Source organism: Oncorhynchus tshawytscha, linkage group LG04, assembly GCF_018296145.1.
Source record: "Oncorhynchus tshawytscha isolate Ot180627B linkage group LG04, Otsh_v2.0, whole genome shotgun sequence".
Classification (NCBI taxonomy): domain Eukaryota; kingdom Metazoa; phylum Chordata; class Actinopteri; order Salmoniformes; family Salmonidae; genus Oncorhynchus; species Oncorhynchus tshawytscha.
This window is the reverse complement of record NC_056432.1, coordinates 67,899,807-67,912,092: the sequence shown is the minus strand read 5'-3', so window position 1 is coordinate 67,912,092 and position 12,286 is coordinate 67,899,807. Positions and strand designations below refer to the sequence as shown.

Sequence of the window (12,286 nt, the reverse complement as noted above, 5' to 3'; positions counted from 1 at the left end):
CCTCTAAATGAAGGGCTTATCGGCCCTGTCGCTCTCTTTCAAACACACACACACACACACACACACACACACACACACACACACACACACACACACACACACACACACACACACACACACACACACACACACACACACACACACACACACACACACACACACACACACACACACACACACACACAGACTGTGCAGGGGAGGGGGGCGTTTAGCATGCATTATTAATTACTATTTGAGCATCTGTCTGTGTCTGTGCGGTCGGCTCGGGGGCCTTGGGGGCGTGGGGGTCCGCGGCTGAGCAAACACACAGGCAGATTCCAGCTAGAATGTCAAACGCGTCCCTCCGTCACTGCAGCCATTGGTAGAAATGTCTGTTTCCAGTCTGTTGGCTAGGTGCATTTAGGTCGTTGGGCTCATAGCCTGCGTCCATGCCTTGGCGACAGCCGCGCTACGCGCTACACTGCTCCGCTATTTTCCCTGACCCTGTGTAGGCTCTCGCGCTCAGTTAAGCAAACACTAGACCCACTGATCATCAGACGCTCTTCAACAAATCAGTGTGCGATTCTGCGAGAGCGAGTGCACATCGTAAACCATTCTTTCTCTGCACTCTATATCTCTCCAGGATGGATTTACCTTTAGCGGAGACAGCTACCTCGTATCCCGAGTGAGGGGAGTCTTATCAATTGCCAAGTTTCGTCTATTCCTGGAGTTTTGAGTGGTGAAGAAAGCGTTTTTTCCTCCCTTGAGCCTCACTAGTTTTTCACCACCTTTGCTCGCATCAGCTGGAGCGAGAGCTGCCGCTTCACAATGGCAGGAGCGGGAATACTTATGTGCATTCTGCTGTTACAGTGTTTTATCTCCACTGCGCTGTGCAACGCCGGATTCGCCTTCACGGAAGAGCCCTCGGAGAGAGCTGGGAAGTCAGACGGGTATTGTGGTCGGATATTACGGGCTCAGGGCACTCGGAAGGAAGGCTACAACGAGTTTCGGCTCCGAGTCGAGGGGGACCCAGAAAAGTATCAGCCTGGGAGCACTTACAGAGGTAGTGTATTCCGTCCCATTGCGCGCACATTGTCTGACACACAATAGGGTATGTTTTGCCTACTCTATTTCTCTTTTGTGTTCAATTCATGTGAAGACGCAGTGTTGTGGTCATTTATAAGGAAGTGATATAAGCCTAGAAGCCAGAGCTGTGTTATGACAAGACAAACTCTCTTGTGGAAAGAGGAGTTGGACACAGACCAGAATGCCCCCATACTGTATCTTCATAGGCGTCTGTTTTTTGCTGAAATATTTGCAACTTGTGATGCTCTGACTTAATATTTGATGACTCCACCTGCGAACTCATTTGTCATTATAGTTAACATTTTGATTCATTAGTCTAACAAAAGTCCCATTTTGGCTCAATCACTCATCACGTCACAGTTTTATTCGAACACATTGTCTCAGGGAAGCTACTGTATATCAATACAGTAATGATAATGACACGAATAATGACAGCAATTGCCAGTTGTGTCAGCAAGTGAAAAGCTCATTTCCCTTCTGATTGATATAGCCTATAAAGATCTCATTCCTATGAGGAACGAATCCATGAGGGTTAGTGCTTTTAGATTTTGCATACCTTTGTTAAACCTATCAATCTGTTCCCCATCAGTTTGTTTTCTTCAATGACTGTGTGTTTGTGATCCCCAGTGACTCTGTATGCATCCAGTCCCGCTTACTTCAGAGGTTTCACCCTCATCGCTCTGAGGGAGGGCAGGGAAGGAGACAAAGAAGAGGACTATGCTGGCAATTTCCAGGTAAGACAACAAGGAGATTTGCAATTATATGTCATTAAAATGATACAAAATGAAAATGTAGATATTACAAAACGCATCTTTTATTTTCTTCTAAATGACCTTCAGTTATTCAGGTGAAAGTAGCGTTCTTTTAGATGCAGTCAGTCAACAGAAGCTAGCAGATTCATTACTTAATGTACCAACAACAGCTGCAAATTCCAATAAAACTACATCACGTTTTGAAGTTCACCTTCCTTGCTTTGTCTATCATGAATCTAGCAAATACGTTTTGTAGGTCAGATTGCAGTATTTATTTGGTTTCATAGCACAAACGTTTGTTCTAACATTTCTCAGACTGGCTATCACCAGGTCGAGAGCAGGATGTCCAGGCAAGTGCTGAGGGGTTGTCTAGTAACATGGGCCTTCAGAGGGAGACAACGTCTTCATAGCGGTCAAAACAGCTAGCCGACAGCTAAAATGTCTATGAAAAAATACGATTTCAGCTAATAGAGAGAAGTATCTAACAAAATAACTACATTAAGGCATTCACTAATCATAAAATATTTACGTTTAATAGAAATGTGGGTACATTTGTGGACAAAATTCCTACTTACTCAACCTTTAATAAGTTTATCCACAGTGTAAGTCAATGACATTTTGAATATACTGTATTTCAAGTTTGCAGTGTACGTTTTTATACCCTATTCATATTATGGAGTCAGTCAGCCAGTCAGTCACTGGGGGAAAAGCAGTCCCAGCGAATAGGGAGTGTATTGATGCAGTCATGTGATATACAGGTGCAAGGATATCCTCTCTCCCAGAGCAAAGCAGAGCCAACACACTTAACCACACCTGGCAGAACACTTACATCAACACCATATGCTGCCTCTGGACACCGTCTCCTGCACACTGCTGTGCCGGCTCTCACCCAGTCCGCTGTGTGTGTGTGTTTGAGAGCGAGAACTCCCAACATAATCTGTCCCCTCTCAGACCCCTCCTGCACACTGCTGTGCCGGCTCTCACCCAGTCCGCTGTGTGTGTGAGAGAGAACTCCCAACATAATCTGTCCCCTCTCAGACCCCTCCTGCCAGAGTCCTTCTGTTTCACGCATCATCTTGGAGGAGGCGCGATTACTCTCATCTCGTTTCCTCTAATACCTCTATTTACGGCCCCCTGTGTGTGTGTGTGTGTGTGTGTGTGTGTGTGTGTGTGTTTGTGTGTGTGTGTGTGTGTGTGTGTGAGAAAAAGAGAGTCTGTGTGAAAATGGAAAAGGGAGCCTTGTGCCAGTCAGGGGGAGCCCAGGTGTGTGAAATTTGGCAATGCATGCATGTACGGTGCGCACATGCACACACAAATCTGGCCAGGTTCCGTGCGGAGATCGTTCGCAGCCTACACAGACGGCTCCAACTGGACTGGAAAAGGGAGGGAGCGAGAGAGGAAGAAGGAGGGATGGGGGAAGTGTTTTCACACTTAGATGTCAGGGGATATTGTAGGACATGTCCCCAGCTCTGATGAAGCCCTCCGGGTTCTAGTGTGGTGAGAGATGGGTTGGGTGGAGACAGAGGTTTCAGGCCAAGGTGAATTGGCCAAGAAGATGTTGTTTATAGGTTTTATAACCAGATTGCTGGGCCAGAGGACTGATACTCCTCCATTACAAACACTATTTTAAACAAACAATGTTATGAAGCCATTTGTTAAACTAGTCACGCACAACCTGACTGAAATCTTTGAGTGATATGAATAAATCAATGAATACTGAGCTCCTATAATGCTTCAGGAAAAAAATCTTCTGACAAGGTGGAACTTATATATATATATATTATATTTATGACCTTTATATAAATCATTTTCGCACCTTGTAACAACTGTAAATGTAATAGCTTTCTATTTGTAATAACTTGTAAAAAAAAAAACATTTTGGTAATACCCCCGGTACATTTTATAATTTGCCGATAAACATAATAAAATGTTGAACGGTAAACATAATATTTTTTAACGCTAAATGTTAATTCCATTAACCGGTAGTTATTACATTAACTGGTTGTTAACAACTTTTTTTTCATGAAAAATGTAATAACTTCAACCAATCACGTAATAACAAACCAAAATATATTTTTTTAATGTAGTACTTCAGTCAATTTGATGCACATACAGTACCAGCACCCACTGCCAATTACAACACTAACAACCTCATGCACATTATACAGGAATACTCATACATAGACACACCCACAAGCACACGTTGAAATGTAGTCACACACACACACACACACACACACACACTGATCAAAACATGTCATCTGCAATATTTCCATGCAAACAATAATGAATCGTTAGGTCACAAAATGGTTGCCTAAAGTCGCCAGGATGTTGTGTCATGGTCCCCTGGAGTTTTTTTTCTAGTTTCCAGTTGGTCCCGGGGATTTTCTTGGGACATTGTGTCATGGTCCCCTGAAGATTTTTTCTAGTTCCCAGTTTGACCCGGGAACGTCCCAAAAGACGTTGTGTCATGGTCCCCTGGAGGTTTTGTCTAGTTCCCGGTTTGTCTCGAGGATGATTTCGGGACATTGTGTCTGGTTCCTGGATTGTCTCGAGGATGATTTCGGGACATTGTGTCTGGTTCCCGGATTGTCTCGAGGATGATTTCGGGACGTTGTGTCTGGTTCCCGGATTGTCTCGAGGATGATTTCGGGACATTGTGTCTGGTTCCCGGATTGTCTCGAGGATGATTTCGGGACATTGTGTCTGGTTCCCGGATTGTCTCGAGGATGATTTCGGGACGTTGTGTCATGGTCTCCTGGAGGTTTTGTCTAGTGATCCATTATAGCTCTTTGTCCTTTGGCAATGCTAGTCACACACACACACACACACACACACACACACACACACACACACACACACACACACACACACACACACACACACACACACACACACACACACACACACACACACACACACACACACACACACACACACACACACACACACACACACACACACACACACACACACACAGACACACACAGACACACACACACACACACACACACACACAGTGCTTTTAACATATAGTGTTTCAACTTACATATTTTACACACGTTGTGTATGTTTATTCATACAGTAATTATTATTATTATTATTATTTATATACATGTTCTCACCTGGGATTTAAACTCACAACCTCGTTGTTCAAATAAGTAAATTAAATCAATGAGAGAATCTTTGGAGGTATTTAAAAACAATCTTACCTCATTTGCACACAATGTATATAGAATTTCAAATGTAAAAATAAATACATTATACTGTATTATTGACTGTATGTATGTTTATTCCATGTGTAACTCTGTGTGGTTGTATGTGTCGAATTGCTTTGCTTTATCTTGGCCAGGTCGCAGTTGTAAATGAGAACTTGTTCTCAACTAGCCTAGCTGCTTAAATAAAGGTGAAATAAAGAAACAAACAATTCAAAAAATTGTCAGATTACCTGATAACTACATGGCATGCTTTTGCTAAGGGCAGAGATGTATTCTAAGTAATGTATATGTAAGGGACTTCTGAAATTCTACAGACTTTGTGGCACAGCAGAAAGATCGGCATGTCCCAAATCTAGAGGTTGTGAGTTTAAATCCCAGGTGGGGGCATTTTGAAAAGTCAGTACTGAAGTTATCATGTCAAATGTAATCACATTGTCATTTATGAAAGATTTCTACACTGTTTTAGCTGAACAGCTTACCACTAACCTTAAAACACCCATAACATTTCAGTACTTTACCTAGAACGGTTTGGGACACCTAGGACAATCACGTGACAAATGCCTCCAAGAACGTCCAGGGTAGCTTCAGAGCACCATGACACAACATCGCAAGAACGTCCTAAAAAAGTCCTCGGGGAAGACCCGGGACCAACTGGGAACTAGACAAAAGCTCCAGGGGATCATCACACAACATCCCAAGAACATCCTAAAAACGTCCTCGGGGAAGACCCGGGGCCAACTGGGAACTACACAAAACCTTCAGGGGACAATAACACAATATCCCAATGACGTACTAAAAACGTACTTGGTGACGTCCCCAGGACAAACCGGGAACTAGACAATATTTCCAGGGGACCATGACAGAACCCCCCCAAGAACATCCTAAAAACGTTCGGGGATGCCCTGGGACCAATTGTTTTTGAAAAAGGTCACTCAGAGAACTTTCCCTTGGGACATCACATAACGTCCTAAGCACTACTAAAATTAACATCCTGAAAAGGTCATAAAAAGGTCCTGACATGGTCCTCAGTGACGTCCTGAAAAGGTATAGGGAACTAGACAAAGGTCCCCCAGAGAACATTCTCTTGGGAACATCACTTGACGTCCTAAGAACAAGTCAAATTAAATTCCTAAGAACGCTCTTAAAATGTCCTGACATGTCTCTCTGTGATGTCCTGGGAACTTACAGGAAACTAGACAAAGGTCTCCCAGAAAATGTTTCCTTGGGACCATCACGCGACGTTCTTAGAACGTTCTCAGAACATCAGAGCGATAACATCACAGCGAAACCCTTAAGGGACATAATGGGAAAGGTGCCTTTTAGGACGTCCCATGTTTGCTGGGTTACTGCTGTTCAACTTTAATCTGAACAAATGCATGTACTGTATGTGCATGTATTCTGTTTTTTTTCTGTTTATAGTGTGCAGATTCATAAATTCAGCCCATCATAATATACGATTGTTTTATTCCATACTCCAAACAACGTACAGTTGAAGTCGGAAGTTTACATTCACCTTAGCCAAATACAATTAAACTCAGTTTTTCACAATTCCTGACATTTAATCAAAGTAAAAATTCCCTCTCTTAAGTCAGTTAAGATCTCCACTTTATTTTAAGAATGTGAAATGTCAGAATAATAGTAGAGAGAATTATTTATTTCAGCTTTTATTTCTTTCATCACATTGCCAGTGGGTCAGAAGTTTACATACACTCAATTAGTATTTAGTAGCATTTCCTTTAAATTGTTTAACTTTGGTCAAACGTTTCTGGTAGCCTTCCACAAGCTTCCAACAATAAGTTGGGTGAATTTTGGCCCATTCCTCCTGACAGAGCTGGTGTAACGGAGTCAGATTTGTAGGCCTCCTTGCTTGCACATGCTTTTTCAGTTCTGCCCACAAATGTTCTATAGGATTGAGGTCAGGGCTTTGTGATGGCCACTCCAATACCGGTTGTCCTTAAGCCATTTTGCAACAACTTTGGAAGTATGCTTGGGGTCATTGTCCATTTGGAAGACCCATTTGCAACCAAGCTTTAACTTCCTGACTGATGTCTTGAGATTTTGCTTCAATATATCCATTTTTCATGCCATCTATTTTGTGAAGTGCACCAGTCCCTTCTGCAGCAAAGCACCCCCACTACATGATGTTCTTTGGCTTACAAGCCTCCCCCTTTTTCCTCCAAACATAATGATGGTCATTTTGGCCAAACAGCTCTATTTTTGTTTCATCAGACCAGAGGACATTTCTCTAAAAAGTATGATCTTTGTCCCCATGTGCAGTTGCAAACCGTAGTCTGGCTTTTTTATGGCGGTTTTGGAGCAGTGGCCTTTCAGGTTATGTCGATATAGGACTCGTTTCACTGTGGATATAGATACTTTTGTACGTGTTTCCTCCAGCATCTTCAAAAGGTCCTTTGCTGTTGTTCTGGGATTGATTTGCACTTTTCACACCAAAGTACGTTCATCTATAGGAGACAGAACGCATCTCCTTCCTGAGCGGTATGATGGCTGTGTGGTCCCATGGTGTTTATACTTGCGTACTATTGTTTGCACAGATGAACGTGGTACCTTCAGGTGTTTGGAAATTTCTCCCAAGGATGGACCAGACTTGTGGAGGTCTGCATTTAGTTTCTGAGGTCTTGGCTGATTTTTTTTTTTTTTTCCCATGATGTCAAGCAAAGAGGCACTGAGTTTGAAGGTAGGCCTTGAAAAACATCCACAGGTACACCTCCAATTGACTCAAATTATGTCAATTAGCCTATCAGAAGCTTCTAAGGCCATGACATAATTTTCCAAGCTGTTTAAAGGCACAGTCAACTTAGTGTATGTAAACTTCTGACTCACTGGAATTGTGATACAGTGAATTATAAGTGAAATCATTTGTATGTAAACAATTGTTGGAAACATTACTTGTGTCATGCACAAAGTAGATGTCCTAACCGAGTTGCCAAAATTATAGTTTGTTGACAAGAAATGTGTAGAGTGGATGAAAAACAAGTTTGAATGACTCCAACATAAGTGTATGTAAACTTCAGACTTCTGTATATAGCCTGTAAGCATGGTTTACAGAACCACTGTTTGATACAGTACCGTACCGGCGCCGACAGAGATTGGCACCTCGCTTCGCGTTCCTAGGAAACTATGCATTTTTTTTTTTACGTGTTATTTCTTACATTAGTACCCCAGGTCATCTTAGGTTTCATTACATACAGTCGAGAAGAACTACTGAATATAAGATCAGCGTCAACTCACCATCAGTACGACCAAGAATATGTTTTTCGCGACATGGATCCTGTGTTCTGCCTTACAAACAGGACAACGGAGTGGATCCCATGCAGCGACCCAAAAACAACTCCGAAAAAGAGGGAAACGAGGCGGTCTTCTGGTCAGACTCCGGAGACGGGCACACCGTGCACCACTCCCTAGCATTCTTCTTGCCAATGTCCAGTCTCTTGACAACAAGGTTGATGAAATCCGAGCAAGGGTAGCATTCCAGAGGGACATCAGAGACTGTAACGTTCTTTGCTTCACGGAAACATGGCTCACTGGAGAGACGCTATCCGAGGCGGTGCAGCCAACGGGTTTCTCCACGCATCGCGCCGACAGAAACAAACATCTTTCTGGTAAGAAGAGGGGCGGGGGCGTATGCCTTATGACTAACGTGACATGGTGTGATGAAAGAAACATACAGGAACTCAAATCCTTCTGTTCACCTGATTTAGAATTCCTCACAATCAAATGTAGACCGCATTATCTACCAAGAGAATTCTCTTCGATTATAATCACAGCCGTATATATCCCCCCAAGCAGACACATCGATGGCTCTGAACAAACTTTATTTAACTCTCTGCAAACTGGAAACGATTTATCCGGAGGCTGCATTCATTGTAGCTGGGGATTTTAACAAGGCTAATCTGAAAACAAGACTCCCTAAATTTTATCAGCATATCGATTGCGCAACCAGGGGTGGAAAGACCTTGGATCATTGTTACTCTAACTTCCGCGACGCATATAAGGCCCTGCCCCGCCCCGCCCCCTTTCGGAAAAGCTGACCACGACTCCATTTTGTTGATCCCTGCCTACAGACAGAAACTAAAACAAGAGGCTCCCACGCTGAGGTCTGTTCAACGCTGGTCTGACCAAGCTGACTCCACACTCCAAGACTGCTTCCATCACGTGGACTGGGAGATGTTTCGTATTGCGTCAGATAACAACATTGACGAATACGCTGATTCGGTGTGCGAGTTCATTAGAACGTGCGTTGAAGATGTCGTTCCCATAGCAACGATTAAAACATTCCCTAACCAGAAACCGTGGATTGATGGCAGCATTCGTGTGAAACTGAAAGCGCGAACCACTGCTTTTAATCAGGGCAAGGTGTCTGGTAACATGACTGAATACAAACAGTGCAGCTATTCCCTCCGCAAGGCTATTAAACAAGCTAAGCGTCAGTACAGAGACAAAGTAGAATCTCAATTCAACGGCTCAGACACAAGAGGCATGTGGCAGGGTCTACAGTCAATCACGGACTACAGGAAGAAATCCAGCCCAGTCACGGACCAGGATGTCTTGCTCCCAGGCAGACTAAATAACTTTTTTGCCCGCTTTGAGGACAATACAGTGCCACTGACACGGCCTGCAATGAAAACATGCGGTCTCTCCTTCACTGCAGCCGAGGTGAGTAAGACATGTAAACGTGTTAACCCTCGCAAGGCTGCAGGCCCAGACGGCATCCCCAGCCGCGCCCTCAGAGCATGCGCAGACCAGCTGGCCGGTGTGTTTACGGACATATTCAATCAATCCCTATACCAGTCTGCTGTTCCCACATGCTTCAAGAGGGCCACCATTGTTCCTGTTCCCAAGAAAGCTAAGGTAACTGAGCTAAACGACTACCGCCCCGTAGCACTCACATCCGTCATCATGAAGTGCTTTGAGAGACTAGTCAAGGACCATATCACCTCCACCCTACCTGACACCCTAGACCCACTCCAATTTGCTTACCGCCCAAATAGGTCCACAGATGATGCAATCTCAACCACACTGCACACTGCCCTAACCCATCTGGACAAGAGGAATACCTATGTGAGAATGCTGTTCATCGACTACAGCTCGGCATTCAACACCATAGTACCCTCCAAGCTCGTCATCAAGCTCGAGACCCTGGGTCACGACCCCGCCCTGTGCAACTGGGTACTGGACTTCCTGACGGGCCGCCCCCAGGTGGTGAGGGTAGGCAACAACATCTCCTCCCCGCTGATCCTCAACACTGGGGCCCCACAAGGGTGCGTTCTGAGCCCTCTCCTGTACTCCCTGTTCACCCACGACTGCGTGGCCACGCACGCCTCCAACTCAATCATCAAGTTTGCGGACGACACAACAGTGGTAGGCTTGATTACCAACAACGACGAGACGGCCTACAGGGAGGAGGTGAGGGCCCTCGGAGTGTGGTGTCAGGAAAATAACCTCACACTCAACGTCAACAAAACTAAGGAGATGATTGTGGACTTCAGGAAACAGCAGAGGGAACACCCCCTATCCACATCGATGGAACAGTAGTGGAGAGGGTAGCAAGTTTTAAGTTCCTCGGCATACACATCACAGACAAACTGAATTGGTCCACTCACACAGACAGCATCGTGAAGAAGGCGCAGCAGCGCCTCTTCAACCTCAAGAGGCTGAAGAAATTTGGCTTGTCACCAAAAGCACTCACAAACTTCTACAGATGCACAATCGAGAGCATCCTGGCGGGCTGTATCACCGCCTGGTACGGCAACTGCTCCGCCCTCAACCGTAAGGCTCTCCAGAGGGTAGTGAGGTCTGCACAACGCATCACCGGGGGCAAACTACCTTCCCTCCAGGACACCTACACCACCCGATGTTACAGGAAGGCCATAAAGATCATCAAGGACATCAACCACCCGAGCCAATGCCTGTTCACCCCGCTATCATCCAGAAGGCGAGGTCAGTACAGGTGCATCAAAGCTGGGACCGAGAGACTGAAAAACAGCTTCTATCTCAAGGCCATCAGACTGTTAAACAGCCACCACTAACATTGAGTGGCTGCTGCCAACACACTGACACTGACTCAACTCCAGCCACTTTAATAATGGGAATTGATGGGAAATGATGTAAATATATCACTAGCCACTTTAAACAATGCTACCTTATATAATGTTACTTACCCTACATTATTCATCTCATATGCATACGTATATACTGTACTCTATATCATCGACTGTATCCTTATGTAATACATGTATCACTAGCCACTTTAACTATGCCACTTTGTTTACATACTCATCTCATATGTATATACTGTACTCGATACCATCTACTGTATCTTGCCTATGCTGCTCTGTACCATCACTCATTCATATATCCTTATGTACATATTCTTTATCCCCTTACACTGTGTATAAGACAGTAGTTTTGGAATTGTTAGTTAGATTACTTGTTGGTTATTACTGCAATGTCGGAACTAGAAGCACAAGCATTTCGCTACACTCGCATTAACATCTGCTAACCATGTGTATGTGACAAATAAAATTTTATTTTATTTGATTTGCACCACACATTTCACCTTCTCACAGATAGTTTTCAAGGTCACAGTACAGTTGAACCTAGGTCTCCTGCAGGCCACAATACTGTGTTAACCTGCTAATCTTAAATGTAGGCATTAGCGCAGGGACAAATCTTAGCTTACACAAATGTTTAAGTCTCAGACAAGTTTAATTACACCTAATTCACTTTTCAGTTGCTATCCCCTACTGCCTTGGTGGCCACGAGTAAGGCACTGCTACGGGCAAGGGCAAGGCTGACCATGTTCTGCTCCAAGCCTGTTCTCTGTTTGGTGTCATAGGGTTGGGTACGGTGACAACAAAAATACATGTCTCCATTATACAATAGGCTTTTATTTTGAAATAAAATGTTCCCTGAATATGTGTGTTTGTGTATTATTTTGTGCCTATGTATTCGTGTGAGTGTGTGTATGCATATGTGTGTTTGTAATACAAGTTGAGTCTGTATGTGTGGAAATAAACCAGTATGTGTGTTTTGGCAAAACCGAAGGTGGTATAAATCTGCATCAATAACACCTTTATGAAATAATTCATAACCCCTTCATGAATGTTGCAGTATCATTCATCAACCTTCATAGCGCATTAAACATCAGTCATATGTCATCTTCACAGCAAAAGTTTTCATTACAGTATTATAGTAGAAATATCTGGTTGGATTGAGCTTGATGGTTGCTGG

The 12,286-nt window shown here is 43.9% G+C and overlaps 1 protein-coding gene across 1 annotated transcript in view; it reads left to right on the top strand.

The window, feature by feature from the left end:
* Nucleotides 1-314: 314 nt before the first annotated feature.
* The window catches only part of LOC112249269 (spondin-1), a 127,508-nt gene continuing 115,536 nt past the window's right edge, over nucleotides 315-12,286 (top strand). Inside the window, 2 exon segments of the mRNA XM_042321108.1 lie at nucleotides 315-1,042; nucleotides 1,693-1,799. Of these exon segments, the coding sequence (XP_042177042.1) occupies nucleotides 808-1,042; nucleotides 1,693-1,799 (342 nt within the window). The 5' untranslated portion in view covers nucleotides 315-807.